At 45.0% G+C, this 21,367-nt stretch overlaps 1 protein-coding gene across 3 annotated transcripts in view; it reads right to left on the bottom strand.

Annotated features, from left to right (window-relative positions):
• Window positions 1–5,631: 5,631 nt before the first annotated feature.
• The window catches only part of COA1 (cytochrome c oxidase assembly factor 1), a 52,977-nt gene continuing 37,241 nt past the window's right edge, over window positions 5,632–21,367 (bottom strand). For all 3 annotated transcript variants that reach the window (XM_034061293.1, XM_034061292.1, XM_013128514.3), the window contains 4 exons: window positions 13,413–13,515; window positions 10,467–10,618; window positions 8,503–8,579; window positions 5,632–5,951 (listed from right to left, as the gene is read on the bottom strand). In XM_034061293.1, the coding sequence (XP_033917184.1) occupies window positions 5,855–5,951; window positions 8,503–8,579; window positions 10,467–10,618; window positions 13,413–13,506 (420 nt within the window). In that variant the 5' untranslated portion in view covers window positions 13,507–13,515 and the 3' untranslated portion in view covers window positions 5,632–5,854. The remainder of the gene's footprint in view (window positions 5,952–8,502; window positions 8,580–10,466; window positions 10,619–13,412; window positions 13,516–21,367) is intronic.

Raw genomic sequence — 21,367 nt, forward strand, 5'->3', positions numbered from 1 at the left:
GGGATGACTGGAATCAACAGTACAGCTCTAAAGTACAGTGTTGCAGTGCAGGCTAATGCAGGTTCAACTCTGCTGTGGTTGGTGACTACACCTGCATGCTTGGCTTTGAATACCAGCTAGAAATACATTCCTGGGACCAGGCTGTAATATGTTAGATGGAGTCTCCTGGTCAAATGCCCTTGCTTTTCTCCAAGGACTTCTGTAAAGTTATTCCTCTCAACACCCACATAGCGGGATTACTGATATTCTAGTTTTCCAGTTACACATTGGTCCAATTTCTGCAGCAGAACACCAATCATCATCTCCACTCTCAAGCAAAATGCTTGCATTGTAGAGGTCTTTACAGTGTTTATAGATGTTGAATTAGGCTGTCATTGGGATTAATAAATATATCATCCACATAAATATTCCTGTTTGGGTTTTTTTCTTGGTGTACACTAAACCTAGAAATGCATTGCTATTAAATTTAGGGCTGTTATTTCAGATGTTTGTCAGGTGGGAAATAACCTGCCAGAAGACATGGGCTTGGAAAGATAGGTATTTAAATGCCAATGACTGGTGTGCAATGTAGGACAGCTGTGTATCTGGGCCAGGGTGGAGCAGACGCAAATCAGCCTTAATCCAGGTTTACCAAATCATGCTAAAACATGTGCTCCAAAGCACTGAAACTCCATTGTCCCCTCCAAGGCACACTGTGTCCAGAACCATGTTATTTGCCTGATGTGACTTCCTGTGGGGAAACACAGAGCATTTACTAGATGGTGGCTGAGAAAAGTATTTCCTCTCCTGTGGAAAGGCATTTCCTCTTCTAACACTGCTTAATTTCAGTAATTGTCCCTGCTACAAGACAGCTGACAACTCTATAGCTCTGTAAAAGCAAAATATTTTGGTTCCATAAAAATACAACCTGGAAGCTTTCTAAAACAGGGAAAGAAAAATAGGTCCATATGGATACAATAAAAATCTCTCTTAATGAAACAAAGGTTAGGATTTGTCAAAGTGAAGCAGAGCATTAGGACCGCAACAATGACTGCAAAATTAGGAGAGGGAAGGGAACTTAACTACTTGAAAGGATTATCATTTTTCCTGTAAACACAGAGCCCTTAATTGCACTGGGTCTGTGCTTCCTCCTGCACTCAGAATCACAGCTCTGCCAGTGATGCGTTGAAATCAGTGTACCGCATCTCTTCAGTTAATTTGTAATCCCAGTGTACAGACCAAATTACACAGGTGCCCTTTAACTAATCCTTACAGCAAATCCCCTGAGCTGTTGGGGTATTGCCTTACAGTCTGCCACCTTCCATTTGTACCCTGTGGGATCCAGCTAGGCTGGTGGCTGGATGGATGCTCTCATCATGGGCCTTACTATGCAAATAGAGGCACAGGCTCTGTTAATCTAGGAAAGCCACTTAACAGAAACTGTGTTAGACTGGTCAAGTAATCACATGATTCTTGTATTTCTATATACTCAGTGCTACATAAAATGAACCAAAAGTGTTTAGCCAGGTGTGCTGTGTCTTCCAAAGCAACACTCAGAATGTGACAGGTCCCCATCACTGCTGGTGTAACAGGACTCCCTGTGCCATGCTACCAGGAGCTTTGTAGCACATTTGGCAGAAAACATGCAGGAAAATGATTCTGCTTTGACAAGCAGACAAGGTGCTGGCAAATGGCAGGGGAAGGACTAGAATCTAGAACCCAAATGGTTTGGGTTGGAAGGGACCTTAAAATTCATCCAGATCCAACCCCTGCCATGGGCAGGGACACCTTCCACTAGAGCAGCTTGCTCCAAGCCCCGTCCAACCTGGCCTTGAACACTGCCAGGGATGGGGCAGCCACAGCTTCTCTGGGCACCCTGTGCCAGCGCCTCAGCACCCTCACAGGGAAGAGCTTCTGCCTAATGTCTAATCTAAATCTCTTTCAAGTTAAAGCCATGTCCCTGCATGCCCTTCTAAAAAGTTCCTCTCCAGATTTGTTGTTGGCACCTTTAGGCAACAGGAGCTACTCTAAGACCAGCCCAGCTCTCTCAGCCTGGCTCCAGAGCAGAGCTGCTCCAGCCCGTGCAGCATCTCTGTGGCCTCCTCTGCACTCACTCCAGCAGCAAAACATCCCCTTGTGTTGCTGCCCCCAGAGCTGGACACAGGACTGTAGGGGGGTCTCATGAGAGCAGAGTAGGAGCAAATCGTCTCCCTTGACCTGCTGGACATGATCCTTTTGATGCAGCCCAGCACACAGTTGGTTTCTGGGCTGCAAGCACACACTGAAGCTGGCTTGTGTTGAGCTTCTCACCAACCAACACCCCAAAGTCCTTCTCCTCAGGGCTACTCTCAATCAATGCATTTTATGCCCAGTCTGTAGCTGTGCTTGGGACTGCCCGATCCAGGTGTAGGACCTCATTTCTAAATGAGAGGTGAATCCAGATGACTAACATTCCCTATGCAATGCAAGGCATCCACCCAAGCTAGGAAATGAAATGACAGGCCCACAAGTTGGCAAAAAGCATATTACCACCTGGAGAAACATACTCAAATGGGAACGCCTCAGCACGCTTAGCCTTTATAGAGCAAGTGCTTTTAAAACAGCTGGTTTTACATAGTCCCTGTGCTATGGTATGCTAGTCAGGAGCAAGTAAAATAGGTGCAAGCATTATAACAGTCTCCTAAGCAATAGCTGTTATTCCTCAGTTGTAAATGAAGTTCTTGCCCCAAACAGCCTGCTGACTTGATAGCTTCCTTGAGGGTGATGACTGCTTGGGAGAAGCTATTAAAATCAAACTAGAGAGTAAGGGACAAACATGCAATCCAGCAAAGGCCACGAAGGTGATGGTTGTTTCAACCACACCAACTGGAAAAAGAACTATGCAAATTTTCAAGGCAATTTAAAAGAAATTATTTAACATACTGAAAATAATTAAGACAATTAAAGGATTGCAGTTAATGAGGCTGAGAGACCTGGGGTTGTTAGCCTGGAGAACAGAACACTCAGGGAGGGGGCTTGCCAGTGTGTGCAAATACCTGCAGGGAAAAGAGGACAGAGCCAGGTTCTTCTCAGTGGTGCCCAGTGGCAGGACAAGAGGCAATGGGCACACACTGAAACACAGGAAATACTGTTTATATGTAAGAAAAAGCTTTCTTCGCTGTGAGAATGGTTGAACACTGGTGCAGAGATCCATGGTGATCTTCAAAACCTTGCTGTGTGCAGTCCCAGGCAATCTGCTGTCATTGACCCTGCTGTGTGTGAAGCACTTGGGCTAGATGATCTCCAGAGATGGAGATGACCTTAACCCTTCTGTGATGGAACTTGTTAAGGTCCTTTCCAACCCTAACCATTCTATGATTCTATGAGCAAAGAATGGCTTTCTTAAGCAGTTTAACTGAGGGGTTTAGGGTCTTTTATCAAAAGATGATTATTTTCTTACCAAAAAATAATTATTATCCAGATTGGTATTGAGTGACATGCAACACAATCCAATTATAAAGAGTTAGTGCTCCAGTGACCTAAGGAAGTTAAATACAGCCTAATTTGCTTCAATGAAAAGCCTGCCAGGGGAGGAGGTGTGCCCAGGTGTCCTCTTGAAGTTATATGGGCTCTCAGCAGGTGCTGGTGTTTCTGAGGCCTTTGCTCCCCCTCCTTTTCCTGGCATGCTCCAGCTCTCATGGCTGCTCCTGCAGCACCTGTGTCTCTGAGAGCAGCTGCTGTGGGCTGTGGTGTATTTAATGGGAGCCACACAACCAAAGCAGCTTGGCACTAAACACATCAGTTTGCTGTCCTTTCCCCCCCCCCCCCCCCCCCCCCCTTCTCTTTGAATATGTGCATCTTAAAAGAGCTCAAATATGGAGAGGAAGTGGCTTCTGAGGCTCTTTGAGGTCAACAGGTAAGAGATTCTGTGTTTGCTGGCTAATAGGCAAGGATTTGAATGTGGTTTTACTCTTGTCCCATTCTGTTGATGTTCCACCCATTGCTTTCTTCCTTCTCCAGGCTCAAAGATTTGAGAAACATTGGTATGGTATGGTCATACTGCCCATTCTCACAGCTTTGCTGACCTCATGGGTTGGTTAGGATGACTGGGAGTGCTGAAAGTTAACAGGGTGCTCAGCTGAGTCTCTAGGGGGAAAGTGAGAGATGGAGTCTCTGCAAGCTCTGCTTCCCTTAAGCAAGGTAACAGAATCTCTGGTGTTACTAGCTAGAGCCAGGCCAGATTAGGGGGAGGGACTGAATAAGCTGTGATTGCTCTCCATAGCAACAACTTCCTTAGAGATGAGTAATAAATAAGGCTGCAGCCAGGGAAGTGGTAGTTGATGAGCGTGAAGTGTTTTATTTGGCTTTTTCTTGATGGATGTGAAGTGGTTGTTTTGGCTTTTGCTTGTCAACTGTTTGATTTCCCATCAAACTTCTTCAGTGACCAAAAGTTGGAGCTGACCAAGTTCTGAGACACTGGGTGGCTGGCAGATCCCCACATCTCCTAGGTGGTTTCTGTGCTAGGTGGGCTGCAGCAGTGCAAGGCTGATGGTTTTAAATCACATGGTTTATGTTTTGTGAAAGCAGATAGCAGTGATTTCAGCTTTAAAGCTGACACAAACTGTCCCTCCTTGATTCACCCCTTCCCTGATGTGTGGGGCATTCATATGGGTTGGATCAGGTCTTAGAAGCGCTGTTCATCCTGGCAGCTCTCCATGAATGCCAAGCTAAAGTTTGTATGTAGTTTCCTTCTCAAATAGTTTGTCCAAGATGCCTTTGCTGTGGTCCTTTAGCATCTACTTTTGATATGTGTGTTTGTCCCTCAGATTTATTCAAAAGCCATCTTGCCCAGTTTGCTGTGTCACTGTTGAGCACAAAGATTCTTTCTGGTCTTTAGACAGGCTTTACTTCCAGCTCTCCCTTCTGTATGTAATACTCATTACTCTTCAAAACCTTTGCACTGCCTGGGCCTTTGTTAGATTTCTGGGAGTCAAATTTGGATGCTGAGATAGAAGGGGAATGGATTTCAATGGTGTAAGCTCTGGGCTTTCCTTAGATGCAGCTTGCTTAAGCTGCTCCATTACAACAGACCCAAAACAGTCTCTTTTTTTGGATGTTCTTAATGGCTTGTGTGTATTTCAAGGTATGAAGGCAGGGCAGTTACTTGTGTTTCCTCACTCAGACTGCCTTAAACTTTGCAACTGTTTGTGCAGTTTGGGGGTGTACAGAAATTATGTGGATTTTGGAGTTTGTTGGGAATTTTTTGCTTATTCCTCAACTTGCTCCTGATGATGGGCAATTCTCTACCTGATCGACAGTATCAAGGCAGAATCGAAATCTCTTGTTGTAATCAGTTTACTGCTGCATTGTTTATCTGTTCTGTACCTTCTCAGTGTTTTCCTCCCTAAGTTACCGTGCTCTCCTGATCTCCTGTCGGTCAGTGTTGGTATGACGCAGTTCTGAGTAACCTTCAGCGTGTCCTTATCTTAACACATGAGTTTCTTGTTGTGTTTTAATTCTCTTGTCCAGCTGAGGAGAGCAGTGATAGAGTGGTTTTGGTGAGCACCTGGTGGCCAGCCAGGGTTAACCCACCACCCTGGCAGTTTGTTAAATTTCAGATTCATAATCCCAGCGCACACAGGGAATAGCACATGACTTCTTTGGAACAGCAAGTCTTTTGCAATATCTTTATTTTAGGCTCTTCTGAACACATGAGTAAACCAGCAAAAGAAAGAAATTACAATGATGAAGTCAATCTCGGATAAATTGTCCTGAGAACACCCACTTAAGTGAAATTGTCACTTGTGACAACTGTGTACGTTCATGGGCACAGTGGGATGAGATCGATTAATGACTCCTTCAGCTCAGTGAGAGGTGAAGCAGCTGCTTTTGATTTTTAGCCTTCTTGCACACCGATGCTCTCCACTGGGGAGTGGTAAACAGGGATATTCTGCCCATCCCGCAGTTTCAAGGTGACATCCTGAAGACACCAGCTGACACAAACCAAAAGAGATTTTTAACTTGTTTCAATCACTGTTAATATAGTAGTAAAGTCAGAGTACTAACAGCTGGCATGGAGAAACAACTAATGCCATGCATTCATTGCTTTTAAAGATTCTCTCAAGTGCTTTAAAACTTGGCTTGTGTCAGTTTCTGAAAGCTGTTTTCCCTAATAGCATAGTACAGCCCAGATTTAGAGGTCTGGGATGTGTGTTCTTATTGGATGCAACTTGGATAAAATCCTGCCAGCTATTTTTAGATAGGACATTCCTCCCCCGACCCTGTGCCTTTCTTCCTATCCATCCTGTGGGTGCATTCCTTGCTCCACTCCTCTCAAGCCTTGGAGCCAGACTGCGTTGCTAAGGAATTATCCTGGCTTGGAGGAGTTTGAACACTGTGTGATCACTCAGTGTGACTGCTGAAACCCTGACAGAGTATGACAGTGGTTACTCAAAGGAGAAGGAAAACTGTGTTGTTTGGAGACCGAGTGGGAGCCTTTTCCTTTCTCTAAGCCTTGCTTCAAACCCACTTCTGTGAGACTGCTCATGCTGCTTTTCCAGCTGGGAAGACTATTATTTTGGGGTACTAAGACAGGATTCTTTTCTTTTCCAAAGCTCCTGGCGCTCACCCAGTTCTGCTTCTGCTGGTGTCAGTGCAGAGTACACATTTGGGTAATGAGGCTGTGTGATGGGTCTGCAATAGGGCTTTTTGCTCACCAACCTTCTGCCTCCATCTGACCTGGGACAAGCAACTGCCTCTTTTATAACAGGGCTTGAAGGAGTAACTGCTCACTCCCCTCAGTCTGGCATGGAGTCCTAGTCCTTCCCTCCATTTGCTTCAGGATCATTTTGCAGGACTGGTGCCTTGGTCACTATTGTCTTGGGGTACCTTCCTCATTCCTGTGCAGAGTGAATGCTTCCTCTCCTCTTCCAGATGCAAACCAGCCCATACACTCCAAATTTCCCCTTTTCCCCAGTTGTCCTCTTCTTTAACAACTACCTAAGTAAATAAACTGCTATGGACAGACTGTGCACTCAGACAGCAGCATTCAGTGGCTTAGGAGCCTCAACCCCTCTTGTACAGAGCAGTGTGTTCACCACCTGCTGTCATTTAACTGTGCATCAGCCTGGCTGCCTCCCAGGTCTCCACTAGAAATGCCAACATGCATGCCCTGCAGAGCCACACCAGCATGAGTTTGTTATTCCTACTGGGACTTCAGGAGCTCTTCTCCATGGACCAGATGGGAACCAGGCATTTCACTCTTAGGTCTTCAACAAGGACACCAAGTCCTGCCTAGCTGTGCGGAGCTCTGCATGTGTAAGCAAGATGGCTGAGTCTGATGGATTTCTTTTTTGTTGTTTTTTTTATTCCCCTCCATTTAAGCTTGCAGAAATGCATGGAGAGCTCACTGTAAAATGACACTTCGATTACTGCTGTAGTTTAACATCTTGTAATCTTCAGTTGTCTTCACAGTAACTCAGTAATGCAAGAGGGAACTGTTACTTCCCTCCATCTGTGAGGAAGGGATAAGGAGGAGTGAGGACATCAGAGCCCAGGCCCCAGGGAAGCATAGGTGTGCAAGAGAGGGGGCTGGGCACCTCTGGTAGTATCTCTGGTCACAAGGGAGAAGGCCTGGCCCTGAGACTCTGAAGTCCCAGCCTAGCACCTTCTTCCCATCATTTTACACCTAATTTCCCATACTTATTCAGAAGAGGAGTCTATTAAGTAATGCTCATCTAATTATGAAAAGAAAACATTACCATATGGCTGGTGGCAGTGGAGTAAAAATGTTGTAGCTTTGGATTTCTAAATAGAGCTAACAGAAATGCCTGACAAATTCCAATAACAAGTACATGTGAACAGATTTGTGTCTAATAAACTTTTCTCTTTTGCAATAGAAAATGAACTTTGAATTCATGTAGTAATTATTTGCTCAGTTCTAGAAATCAGTATACCCTTGACAAAGGGGGTTTTCAGGCTTCAGCGCTACAAAAATGTAAAGCTGCCACTATATGATGTGGAATTTGAATATCCTTATATTATAATGTATCTAACACATGCTTTGTTACTAGAAGGACAGTATTTATCAGATAGCTTGAAAAACAAAACCCTACAACCATCCTGCATGACTTTAACTCACCTTGATAGGCTCTGATATAATGGGTGATTTCCTTACTGCAATACATAGTACTAGACTGGAGGTAGGATTGCTGTTCAATGGCTTCTGTGCCTCCTTGGGGACAATGCTACGTTGGCTCATGGTATTTGTATGTACACTGAGCTATAGTTTGCAGAACACATCTCACACAAATGAATGGTTTGTGTTGCTCCTTCTATTTGTATTCATGGGGATGAATGCAATGTAATTTTGACTAATATACATTTTTGCTGTAATGATGATAATAACCTTTCACAAGACCTTCAGACATGAATTTCTGCTTCCTTTGTGTGCATGAGCTCAGCAACATGGATGACTAAAGCAAATATCCTGCTCCACTGTTTTCTCCTACAATTTCTCTTCTGGTACCCCCCACCAGTACGCACCATTGGCGGGAATGGTCCATCTCTGAGTTAATGTAGAGGTACCCCGCTGATTTTGTTCCAGATACTGGTAACTTTATCTGCAAATGTAAAAGTATGTCAAAGATTCAGTGGAGCATGTTATGAAATGGACACCTACTCCTTTTACAGTCAAAGATGCAGCACCTTCTTTTTACCCTAAACTCTAGTGTATTTTTTTACTGTATTTCAAGAGTTTCACTGTTTTCTAATGGCTAACATGTGCGTGGCTATGCAAGTATGCCTGCTCTGCCATGCATTAATCTCTCTCTGCTGAAAGAATGCACTGTGTTAAAGTTGCAACCCCCAGGGAAAACCACTTGCTCTCTGAAATATTTATGAGCAAACACCTTTCCTTACCGAAGTGCATGGTGATCCAGAGGTGACCTGCACTGTTAGAGCTTCCCATAACCACAACAAACCTGTAGGTTGAGATCCTCTATAGATCAGCCCCTTGATGTAAATCAAGGCAATCAGAAGTTCAGTGATTTTTCTCAGTGTCACAAATTTTAACTACTCTTGTTTAACAAAGTTAGAAACTATAGCATTGACCACAGCTAATTGCACTTGGTCTAATGTTTGAATAAGAGAAGTGTTTCAGGTGTAATGTTTGCTGGTGGTATTGCAATCACAAAGAGAAAACGCCAGGGGTTCTCCAGCATGCCCTGGCGCTGGGGATGTTATGGAGTCAGTAAATCGATCTATGATATAATCATTAATGATGATTAACCAGTTTATTTCACAAGAACATGAGTGCTCAGGAGCATGAAAAAGCAGAGAAGAAAGTTGGTGGTTCGTGTCTTGGGTGAGGTCGGCAGAAGACAGGGTCTGACCTCACCCTGAGTCACCCAAGCGACCAACATTCTTAAACAGTGACATATGAGAACGTCAGTGGGACAGTTTCTTTTCACTCAGCATAAGAGGTTGTGGGTTTTGCACATGTATGGGTTTAGAAATGTTTCCTGATAGAATCTTAAATACTTGGGAAACTGGGAAATGTTTTGGCTTGGGTATCATGTGGGTAAAGCCTGGCTAGAGTGAGATGGAAAGTGGAATTTCACATGAGTTGTTTTCAAGGTTGATTATTCCTGCCCTGACAGCCCCTCTTCTTTGCTATACCATTTGCCCCATTCCTTAATGTCCTTGCTTGGTCCCCAGGACTCAAAACGACTCACCAGGAAGAACAAAATGAGGCAAGTGTGACAAGATCCCCCAGTGAGGGACCTGGAGAGGTCACTAGGGATGTTCTGCGTCACCAGCAAAACTAGGGAAGTCTTGGATTAAGGGGTAAAAGCACTGATGGAAAAGGTCTTTTCAGGCAGCAAGCCAGAGTGGAAGTGGACCTGTGTTTGTGAGGTTTGGCTTGGCCCAGCCCTGGGCTGATGCAAGGCAGACTTGTGTAATACTTCAGAACCTAGCACAGCATTCTCCAGTCACTATGTAACCCAAGTGCTCAGCCCTGGCAGCTGTGCTCTGTGGCACAGGCTTACAGTGCTTTTAAAAACCACCCCATTTGTGCTGCACCACAGCGTAGCTCAGAGGCAGCTATAAAACTGTCCTGAACAAAGCTTTAAGAAATAGTATGGGATGTATCCAGGAGGCAGAGGGAGGCAGCTGCTATGTTAAAGCTAGATCTGATATGTTTCTGAAAATGGTTTTCTGGGTTACAGTAGCAGGAGGGGGATCGACTGACTTGGGAGGTCACTTGGCATTCTGTGATCTGCCCACAGAGCATAACGTAAAGGTGCTGCTCATGCTGTTTCTAGTCCCCCATGCTGGAGCATAATTTATGCTCTAGAAACTTGTTCCTCTTCTAAACCAACTCGCATCCCATCCTACTGCCTTCCAGTGTCCCCAGGTGACTCGTGACCTGCTGCAAATCCCCCAGCTTATCTCTTGTCACCCAATGCCTTGGGAAGCCACCCTGTGACACCACCTCCCAGTGTTACCTGTGCTCTTTCTGTGTCCACACGGTTACTCCCATCTGTCAGTCGGATGTTGTGAACCTTGAGAGGGGGGGCACCCAGGGCTTCCAGGGCATCAGGACTGTTATTCAGTTGCTCCAAAGCCTGCTGGTAATACTGGGTCCTGGCAAAACCTTCTGGTTGGGAGAAACGGGTTAGTTAGGAGAACTGTTCACTTAAAATCCAAAAATAAGTAAAAATGACTTAAAGACATTTCCTCCAGACTATCCCACCCTTCCTGAAAAACAGTCCAAAACTATTAATTAAGAGAAATTTGGCTAAGGGAGGAAACACACCCTTACATCAGAGGAGCAGTGCTCGGCTCTCTTAAGTGAAGAGGACTCTGAATATAACCTGTTCTGTACTGATACACAGTTCAGCTTGTGGCTGTGTCTCCCTGCTTTTCATACATTTGTATGTCATCTAAAAGGAACATAAAAAGGGGGGTAAAAAAGGCATAAGGGTGAATAGGTGAAAAGGTTCTGAAGGTAATTCAAGTTTTCTTTTCTAAGGAGATTCAGAAAATACTTTAAGAATGGAGAATATTTTGCAGACATTAGTGTGAGACTGTAACAGCTGCTAATACTGTGAAACTCTTGCTGTGGTCTTGATAACAGCTTTTCAAGTGGCAGCCAGGAAGCTGCAACTCTACTGATGGATGCATTAAAAGAGAGGCCATTAGAGAAGCACCATTAGAGTTAATGGTAAAGCAGCAACAATAGCTAAGTAGACTGGATGCTGCAGTGTTGGCATATGGAGGACAATTGTGGTAAATTGCTATTTATCAATGTCTGGTTGCTATGTATAGCTGGGAAATACTGTGCAATGGTTACCAATGGACAATGCTGAGCTGTGAGGCTGGAAACTTGCCGACCCTCCTTATGGAGGCAGAGATTTACTGATAAACAGATTTAAGGCTTGCCTGCTGGGATTTCTACATGCACTTTGCAGCAGCCTAACTTCACTCTCCTGACATCAAGAAGGGCAGAGTTAACCCAAATTCAGGCAACTTTGCTCTTACCTTCCACAGAGTTTAAAACAAAGTGTAAGGTTTGTTTCCTGCTCTCTTGCCTGTATTACTCTTGGAGCATGAAGCAGAAGGATGCTGACCCCACTCCCTAATTAGAGGCATTCCCTGTGAGCAGGCAGCATTCAGTTGGCATGGGAACAGCTGGCTGCCTGCACTGGTCCTCCCTGGTCCCCTGGGCCACCCTAAAGAGCTCCAGGTAAACGGGTTGCAGCACAGGAGTCATTTAGTGTCTATGGATCATGGCAAGCAGCCACCCAGATGATGTTAGAAGTATGCTGCACTCATCCTACAGGCTGGAAGGGAAACAGGTTTGAGTTTCCTGGTGCTCCTTCTCAGCTGTTTCTTGTTAGTATTGGACATAAAATGCCTGACTAATCTGTTTGTCCATGTGTGTTTCAGTAGGAGAGCTGAAATTATCCTGGGGTTGGCCTGGGAGACTGTTCCCACAAGGAGGGTGTGGAGGTGAACACAGTGAGTAGAAATAGGATTACCTGAGTGCTTACTTTCACAGAGATCACACATATGCAAGCTTTCCTTCAACCTTAGTGAGAGAAGTCCCCCTCTCTGCCTGCTCCCACCATAATGGAAGTCACTTGCTCCTCACAGGTTCCAGCATGGGTCAGTTCTGTGCATTGGGTTGGAGGAACTGGATAGCCATGGGTGTGGGCCAATAGAAGGGTCCTTTGTCTGTTAGAGGCTATAGAGGGGCACACTTTGCACTAGAAAGTGTCCTTTCAATAGCCTGGTTGGTTTTTATCAGACAGCTACTCTGTGGCCACTAACACCACAACAGAGCAAGACTTAGCTGTTGTTTAGCACCCCTTGATTGCACAGCTAAGTGATGTGGGGAACAAGCCCTTTGACTTTTGTATAGCACAGGGGGTGACTTCCCCTTGCCAGATAATAATGCTGAAGCTGAAAATTAAAAAATGCTAATGTCCTTGTTAAAGCCAGATTTGGTATCTTAAGCATAAGAGGATCATATATCTGTCATGTACTCCAGAGCTTGAGGGCATGAGCTGCCTAAAATTAAAGCCTGCTTTCCAGTCTTGTCTGATTTGCTATTAATACGTGTAAAATGAAGGGGAGGTTTCAGAGCTTATCTGAGGGCTTGAGGAACAGGCTTGGCTACACTTTCCTGGCAGCATCCTCTGATACAGGGGTAGGTTAAAAGCAGTATGATTTGATAGCTCCAGCAAGAGAGAGGCATAGGGCTGAGAGGCATGTCGCATCCACTGAGAGAGGCAAAGTCTGGTTTTGGTCTGATACTAAATATCTAGAAACAATTTTAGATAAAATAAGCATCTGTCATTTGGTCTAATAACTCAGATTCATGATCTAAGACACATAGCAACTAGAGCTGTCTATATACAGCAACGTCATCTGTCTAGCTTTCCTTTCCATGTCCTAGTCTTCTTGATACTGAGCACTCTTATCTGCCCTTCATTCAGGAGGAACTAATGGTATCTTAGCACTTCACAGATATGCTGTGTTTAGGGCCTGCCCCACAGAGATTTACAGATAAAACCACTACACATTAATACCTTCTCACAGATGGTCCTCTCTTCCTCCCCAGTTGTAAAATCTCAGTAAGAAATGAAACCTGCATTACTGCCTAAGCATCTATTTTGCCCTCGCCCTCAGAAACCAGACTTTCTCCTGACCATGACAGCCTCCTCCCTATGCAATACCTCTGGAAATGTGTGTAACAGCACTTGGGATAGCAGCAGCTCTGAAGCTGAACAAAGCAGCGCCCACAGAAGCAGAGCCCAGAGTCTCGGCCACACTTCCCTTAACTTCATCTGCTTTTCATGTCTTGCATGCTGCTATTTTCCCCACTACACAAAAGCAAATGAAAGGGGCAGGGGAGAAATAAGGTTGCTAACATCAGCAAGGCTTACTTTGCATAAGATTATACATCACGATGCATCCCCCGCCGCTGAACAGTCCCATGAAAATAGCCATTTGCTGCAGTTTTCTTAGAGAAGCTGGCATTTTTCTTCCCTGAAAAGAAGAAAAGGAAGACATTTCTTGTAAAAGAAGAAAGCTAAAGGGTTATCCCTCCCCCTTCCTCCTCTTTCCTAAAAGCCCTTTCCAACCAGGCCTGAATGAAAGCACAGTACATTGGGCTCTTCCTCACTGGGGCCCCACCGTGTGCCCAGAAGGAAGGGTGGTGAGAACAGAGCAAAGCGGGGACCCAGCCGGGTTGAATGTGTTTATTCAACTTCTTTTAGTGATGCCACCACTTTGCTAATTGCCGAGAAGAAAATGACCTCCCTGGTGTGGCCAGGGGCCAGAGCCACATTGTCACGGGGGGCTCCGGGTGCCTGTGCGCTCGCTCGCACACTGTGAGCATTCAGGCTTCGGGGAATGGATTTCTCTCTTGAGTAAACTCCTCTCAAGTAAACATGCTCGCGGCAGGACTGGATTTGGCCTCGAGTGGTGAGGGACAGAGCCAAGCCAGTGCTGTGCCAGCAAAGATAATGGAGCCAGGGTGTGTGTATTCTGTTGTGCTGTTTTTATTCCCAAGCCATGGGTAAACAGGAAGGATTTTGCAAGCTATTTCTCTTCCTTCCTGCACCCCCCCAGCCCAAGCTTGCCCTTTTAATGAATCACAATTTTGGCATTTGAATGTATGACCCAGCAAAGTAAGAAACACTTCTGAGAAAGTCAACCTACTATGTGTTTCCACAGATTGGGTGGGAAGGCTCAGGGAAGACCTTATAACAGTCTTCCAGTACCAGTAGCCTACATGAAACTGGAGAATGACTTTTTACATGGGCAGGTAGTGACATGACAAAGGAGAATGGCTTTAAACTGACAGGGGTGATTTAAATTAGATGTAAGGAAGAAATTTTTTACTAGACACTGGCACAGGGTGCCCAGAGAAGCTGTGGCTGCCCCATCCCTGGCAGTGTTCAAGGCCAGGTTGGACAGGGTTTGGAGCAACCTGCTCTAGTGGAAGGTGTCCCTGCCCATGGCAGGGGTTGGAACTGAATGAGCTTTAAGGTCCCATCCAACCCAAAACATTCTACGAAGGAGACTCTGTGGCCTGAAGACCTTGTTGGGTTGTGCCCACAACAGGTTAGTAGGAGTTGAGCCGACTTGTTAGTGGAGAGCAGCATGTTGATTCAGGCTCTGGCAGGATGGGACTTGACCAAGCATCAGAGTATCAACTTAATGCCGTTGCTTGTCTCGCAGCTAGGATGTGAGGGAGGAATGGTCCTGACAACGGTTTAAAAATAAACAAATGGAGGAAAGAAAGAAAAGCTAGCAAAAGGCTGCCCTTTTTGATGCAGGCATGCAGATAGCTGAACACTTTGGGAAGCTGTATGTTTCTAACCCCAAAGTTGTCATGCCTCAGTGCCACTTGGTGTGACTTCAGTGCTGCACTCAGTGAGAGCTGGTTAATAAACCAAGGCCCCAACCAGTTACAGAAACGTAACCTGGGCAAGGCTGTTTGAGTCCTCTTGTGAAAACCTCTTCTAGCATCCCTCAGGTATGTGTTAGTCAGGTATTGCTCAGCTGACAACCACAGTTTAGAGAGGACAGAGAGGCAAAGGTCAGGACTCTTTCCCATTGTGGACAGGTCAGGGTGACATGGGCGGCCTCTTCTTCTCACTGCTCCTCTGACATGCCCATCTCTTGCATCCTCTAGCCCAAGGGAAACCATTAATGCAACCCAGGTCCAACTTTCATCTACTACTCTATCAGCACTAGCATCCAATTGTAATGTACACTTCTCCTTAGTTGAAGGCTTTCCTTATTAACTAGTTCACCTGCCTGTAAGAGCTCTAATGTTTAAGTTTACCCTTTAAATTACTTCACATTTATGGATGGCTAGTAATGGTAGTAACTCGGAAAAGCACGTTATGCCCCAAAATCCCCAAGTTGTGCCACTGATACAGTCATCTCTCACTCCTGATCTGCATCTCTGAGTTTTCTTTTTCACTTCCCCCAGGGAACTTGAGCAGTGTGAGAAGTTGCAGTAGAGGAAGTACAAGTGTGTCTTTACAGAGAAACAGTACCAGTGGTTTTACAAGCACAGCAAGAGCTCTCTGCTCTCCCACTTGTGTTTGCAACCTTCCTTAGATTACAATTTATAACATTATTTCTCCCCCTCAAACTGCAAAATCTGATTAATAACCAAGTTTCCATAAGATACAGCCAGGCAGGATCTGACATCAACAGAGCATAACAGGGAGGGGGAAAAGGTGGTAAATCTGTAGGGTGAATCAGATACCACAGGCTGTGACCTGTGGTATTTAGTTTTGCCCTTTTCAAAGTGTCAGTCAGGCAAAATTTGCTCTGTGATGAAATTCAGGGTAATTGAACTCAAATGTCTGAGGGTGGGAGATGCTGCTGACAGGTTGGATAAAAGTGGGAAGATGTGGAGCTCTTGCACCAGTGAGGAAGTTCTGACCAAGGCTCAGGGGATCTCCTTAGCAAAGGGTGGAAATCAGAAGCACTGCGACTCACTGTTAGGGGTCTGAGGTTTGTTAGGTGTTGCAGTCTGCTCATACCCAAACAAGGGGGAGGGAAAGTAAGAGGAACTTTGTGCTGATCAGTAATGTGCTCAAACACTCATCACCAGCTCTGCTCACAGCAGGTCAGGGGCCCCAAGTGCTCTGATGGTGCTGTGCCAAGGCAATGCCATCTGGCAAGGAAGCTTGGCAGCAGAGAAGTGGTGATCCCAGCAAGCACTGCTGCCTCATGCAGCACTCCTGGCTGCTCCTGATGTGCTGCCCATGCCTGCAGTTGTCACTGCTGCTGGCCTTGCTGAGGCAGGGATGTAAGGGGCTGAGGTGCACAGCCCACACTAGGTCTGTGAAGGTCCTCACTGATGTAACAGGGAGAAGATCTCTGTTGCTTGCTTTCAGTCACAGTGGGAAACCTGCAGGCTGGACCATCCCATCCCCAGGCTAGCCCTTCATGCTCTCCTCCCACTTGTTTCTCAGCTCTTTTCCCAAGCCAGTCCCATGACAGCACATTGCGGAAGAGGTTCAGAGCTGCGCGTTTTAACAAGTCTCTCAAGACCTCGCAAACCTTCTCTTTGATCCCACAGTTCCCTGTTAGCTTCCAAAAGCAAGGACAGAGGTGTCTTTGGAATCCAGTGCCTCTCTGTCAGGGGGCTGTTGCTCCCCTCCCCTGCCATTATGGTCCCTTGCTGAATGAATGTCCAGATGGTTCATCCAAATCCTTGAGCATCTCAGCATGCAGTTGTTGATGATTTCTGAATGATGACACTGGAGATACTAACGATGTTGGCTTGTGTAAGACTGAAATATAGTAAGGAGCTGTTTTCTGCAAGGACTCATAGCAAGGATTTCTGCCCTTTTGCCAACCATGTTAGCTGCTCTCATCTGCTGCTCTGCTGAAGTGTGGTAGAGCAGAGAAGGGAAGGGAAGCAGAGGCATGCCCAGAGGTGTACCTGCTGTCCTGAGCCTTTCTGAAAGCGATTTACAGCCTGCAAAGTGTAGAGGGCTGTTAAAGGGAAGGACCAAACCCCCTCAACTTCACTTGCCACAATGGGAGTAGCTTTAAGACAATGCATTTAGGAGAATCTTATAGATACAACATACGCTTTGCTCCTGAGAAGTTCATGTTGCTATCTGTGGTGGAGATCTCCCCTCAGAACCTGTTATACCACTAAAAAGTATGCAAGTCAACTAGTGGAAAAATGGATTTCTTCACAGCTGGTAATTAAAAAAGCACAATTTCCAAGCTAGGCTGTTCTTCAAAAACATCTTTTCCCTTGTGCTATTTGCAGTGGTAAATGATTAAGTGGAGATTAGCACACAGAAAAACACGGAGCCTACACTTACCAAGAGATATTAAATCATAGTAAGTTATTGCTCTTTAAAAATGAGTATTAAGGAGCAGAGCTTCCTAACAAGTGCAGTGTTCATTCTGTGCCTTGAAAATAGTAAGAAATGGTGGAGGAGGTAGTATATGATTCACGCTTGACTTTGAAATTAAGCAAGACTCAGGTAGTTAATAACAAGATAACAGAACTCAGAGAAGTGGAAGACTCCCAGGGTCACATGTGTGAAATGGTGGGTTACTGCAACAATGAAGTCTGGTTTTAATTAGACTTGTTTTCTCCACAAAGGATCTTCTAAAAATAGGCTGTGTTTATTAGATTCTCCTTTATTTCAGCAAATTCAGATTTTTCTGGTTTGGTCTCTGAAATTCATGTTGCAGAGGTTTGTCTTGGGTACATCCACCAAAGGCAGGTAGCATGAAGCAAGGGGCATTTCCACCAAGCCACAGACATTCATTTTATTTCCCTCAGACCTGAGTGAAGGAGCTGCGGCTGCAGGTTCTTCGGAGAAGATGCTTCTTCCTCCTCCTTCTCCTTTTCCTTCTCCTCACCCTGGCACTACCAAGCTCCACCAGCACATCCAGCTTCTGGGTGCTATCACAGACCAAATAGTAAACAATAATATAGCTCTGAAATCAGAGAAGCAACTTAGTCCATGCAAACTCAGTGTGATCACTGCTCGCTATCTCAATTTGGGCCACTGCCTACCTGCCTGGACAAGACAATATATTGCCAGGCTACCAATATAAGCAGCTGGGAGTCTTCAAACCACTTTGAACCACTGTGGTCCTGAGATGCTTGCACGACACACTACACATGTGTGGCAAGAGACAACTATTGAGTTAAAATTTCTATCAATAGGCCCAAACATGGACTTGAGCATCTGACTTCAAGGCTGGAACTGTTGCCTAACCCTTCTGTAAATAAACTCTCCCTTGGGCTGGTGGGATTTGAGTCAGCCCCAGGTTCAGCTTTTCTGCAAGCCACCCAGGTAGTCATGGAAGTACACGAGATGAGGGTAATGTCAGGCAAACCACGCACAAGCACACACCTGCATTTCACATTCTTGCTCTCTTGCCCATCCATTGATCTTGAAAGATCCATAAGGCTTCTGGGTGTGAGCCAATTTCTATACTAACAACATGTCAGGACAACATTTTAGAGACAGCTTCTTGATACTCACTGTCTACAAAACACCTTCATCATCAGTATTGTCACCAAAGAGAGGACAGTACGGAAGAAGTGTTTCAATAGGACCATCATTTCAACATCTTATTTTCCCCTTTTTCACGGAAATAAGTCTCAATGTACTATTTACCTCATTTCTGAGAAGTAACAGCACAAATTGTGCCCCCAGCCACCACATTCAGAAATACCAAAGATCTGCACTGATCTGCAAAGATCAGCAGGATCTGCACTGACAAGGCACAATTTGGCATTTAGGGAGGCAAAACACCTTTTCAGCCAGCACTGAAATGGTCCCTTCCAGGGTCTCCTTGTGGATTGATTCCTAGGAATGTGTAAGTTACCCTAGTTAAATGCTTTGAAGGGACAGCTGTAGGTATGAGGAAGTTTACTGACAAGCCAGGACACTGCATTAAGCTCATTTTCTACATTTGCTTTCAGCTAATTAACAAGGAAAGTGAAAGTAATCTATAGAATGATTAAGGACTCTAAGCAGTCACCTCATTCTTGTATCACATCTCCTGGGGCACACACTACAGCACAAGTGGCTTGCTCAGTTAGCACAAAGCCTCACATGGTGCCTACAGATATTTTGGTTTCATTTCCTTTTTCTCCCTTCTTGGGTGCTCTCATTTGCACATTTCTGTATCTTTAGGTATCTTCATACATATTTTGTACTCCACTGCCACAGACCACTTCCCTTGTGTGCTCTTGAATTACAGTCTCATCCGGCAGGCTTGTCTGTACTGCTTTTCCTCCTGCTTGCTCACCTTCCTCCCCTGTGTGCCCTCTTTCCCTGCAGACTACTGCACCACCCCAGTGCCAGGCTGGGGACACCATTCCTGTTGTCCAAGGAGCCTTCTCCTGCCACCCCTTGGTTTATCCCTCTATGAAATGCAGTCTGTCTTCCTAACTGCAGGTAACAAAGGCAAGTGCCTAAATCCTTTTCTGCTTTTCTCCTAAGTTGCAACAGTGTGCTACGACCTAGTTTGTTCAGTCTTTCTGAATGCCAGGTTCATGTGCCAGCCAGTTTGGCAACCTGCTCCAGATCATCCTCCAAAGACAACTAGAGTTGCCCATGCTTCATATTGAAATACTAGGGATATCACAGAAAAGAGGCACAACTAGGGTATATTATTGGAGAAGCAGGATAATTATACCTACAGAGTGACCCATTTTTGCTGCTACTGGAGCACAGCATTATAGGTTAATGCCTTATGATCTGTCATTAGCATCCCTAATTGTACGTTTCTGTAATTGGACATCATGGAGGTGGGAGGAAGGTGTGAATGTTCACATTTTGTCTTTTACAGGTGAACGGCAAAAGGATTTAAGAGTAAGAATTCCTAAGTAGGGTAAATGAAAAAGTTGCATCTAAGTTGCATCTTCCTGCATTCTTCCAAATGCAGGAAGAAAATAAGTTGTGTTTATGGTTTTAACAGTGAGTGGTTTACCGGAGAAAGCTATAGGACATCTTCTTGGCTTCCCTGCCACTGGGGGTGAGGTCACAAGAGCTGCAATCCAAGGTTCAAAAGAATTGCTCCATGCTGTACCTGTGCCTCCCCACAGCATGTGTCAGAGCCCAGCTTCCACATGGGCACAGCAGAACAAAAGAATCTCATAAAGAAACAGCAAATATAGTCCTTTGACTGTCTCATGCTCTCAGGATGAGAGGGAATAGCACTGTGTTTAGGATGAGGTTAGCAGAATTGGACTGTGAAGCCAGGGAAGTTTTCATAGTGTGATGTGCATTTTCTGTACATGGTTTCCTAGAACAAGTTCACTGAACCTGCAAGGTAAGTGATCAGTGAAGACTACCAAGCCATTTCTCATGGAAAGATCAAAGAGCTTGCAATGCTTTCTGTGCAGTGATGACTATTTAGCTCTCTTGCCAGTCCGTGGGCATTTATCTGTGTCAAATACACTAATTACGCTGAAAACACTGACAAGATCTCAAAGCCAAACCCAAGAACCTATCTAGCTTTAAGTCAACTTACTAAATCCTGAGATGGGGAAAATCCATGCAGAAACACAAGGAGTCTGTAGTAAGCTGCTTGGCTAACAGGTCACATTTTACTTCGGAAAGGGAAAATGGTCACAAAAGTTTGCAGAAGTACTGCAGATATCATTGGGCTAAGAACTGTTCGTGGCTATGTTAAAAGCTAGTACCTGCCTGGAAGTTCACAGTCTCTATCTCCAATCCTGGTAAGGCTCATGCCTGCCTGTGGCCTTACTAAGGTCAATAATACAATCCACATGCATGCACTAAATAAGCACGCAGCAGACAGTGGCCTAAAGGAACTGAATGCCAGGGGAGGCAGTCACAGGGAAAAAAATGTTTAAGGCAGGAACAGAGTGTAAATCATATGATCTTGTTCCCTTATAATGTATCTGCTTCCGCAAATGAGAGGTCAAAGATGTGATCTACTCTGCTGTGATCAGCACGGAGCCCAATTTATAAAGCCTTAAAAAGAATCAGTGCTAACAGGAATGTTAGCAGCCCTATGGCTAAACATCTTGCTAATATAACGCCTTTATTACACAGTATTATAGCAGTACACACTTTTGGCACTTCACAAGCACCTTGCTCTTCCTCATATTTCCTGCTGAAAACCAATTCCCCTAGATTCTCAGATGTGGTAAGTTTATTTCAAGCACCCATCTTTACACCCTCCCCAGAAGGGCCTCTCCTTCAGAAAAAGCTGATCCTACCCTTCTTCAGAAAGTCAAGTCCCTTTGAAATACATCAGATCAACACTTAAAAGCAAAAGGCTTTGAGAAAAACTAATTACTTTCTAATATCTTGGACACCTGGATCATTTCCAGAAGTTGGTCCTTGCCCATATG

Source organism: Melopsittacus undulatus, chromosome 1 (assembly GCF_012275295.1).
Source record: "Melopsittacus undulatus isolate bMelUnd1 chromosome 1, bMelUnd1.mat.Z, whole genome shotgun sequence".
NCBI lineage: Eukaryota > Metazoa > Chordata > Aves > Psittaciformes > Psittaculidae > Melopsittacus > Melopsittacus undulatus.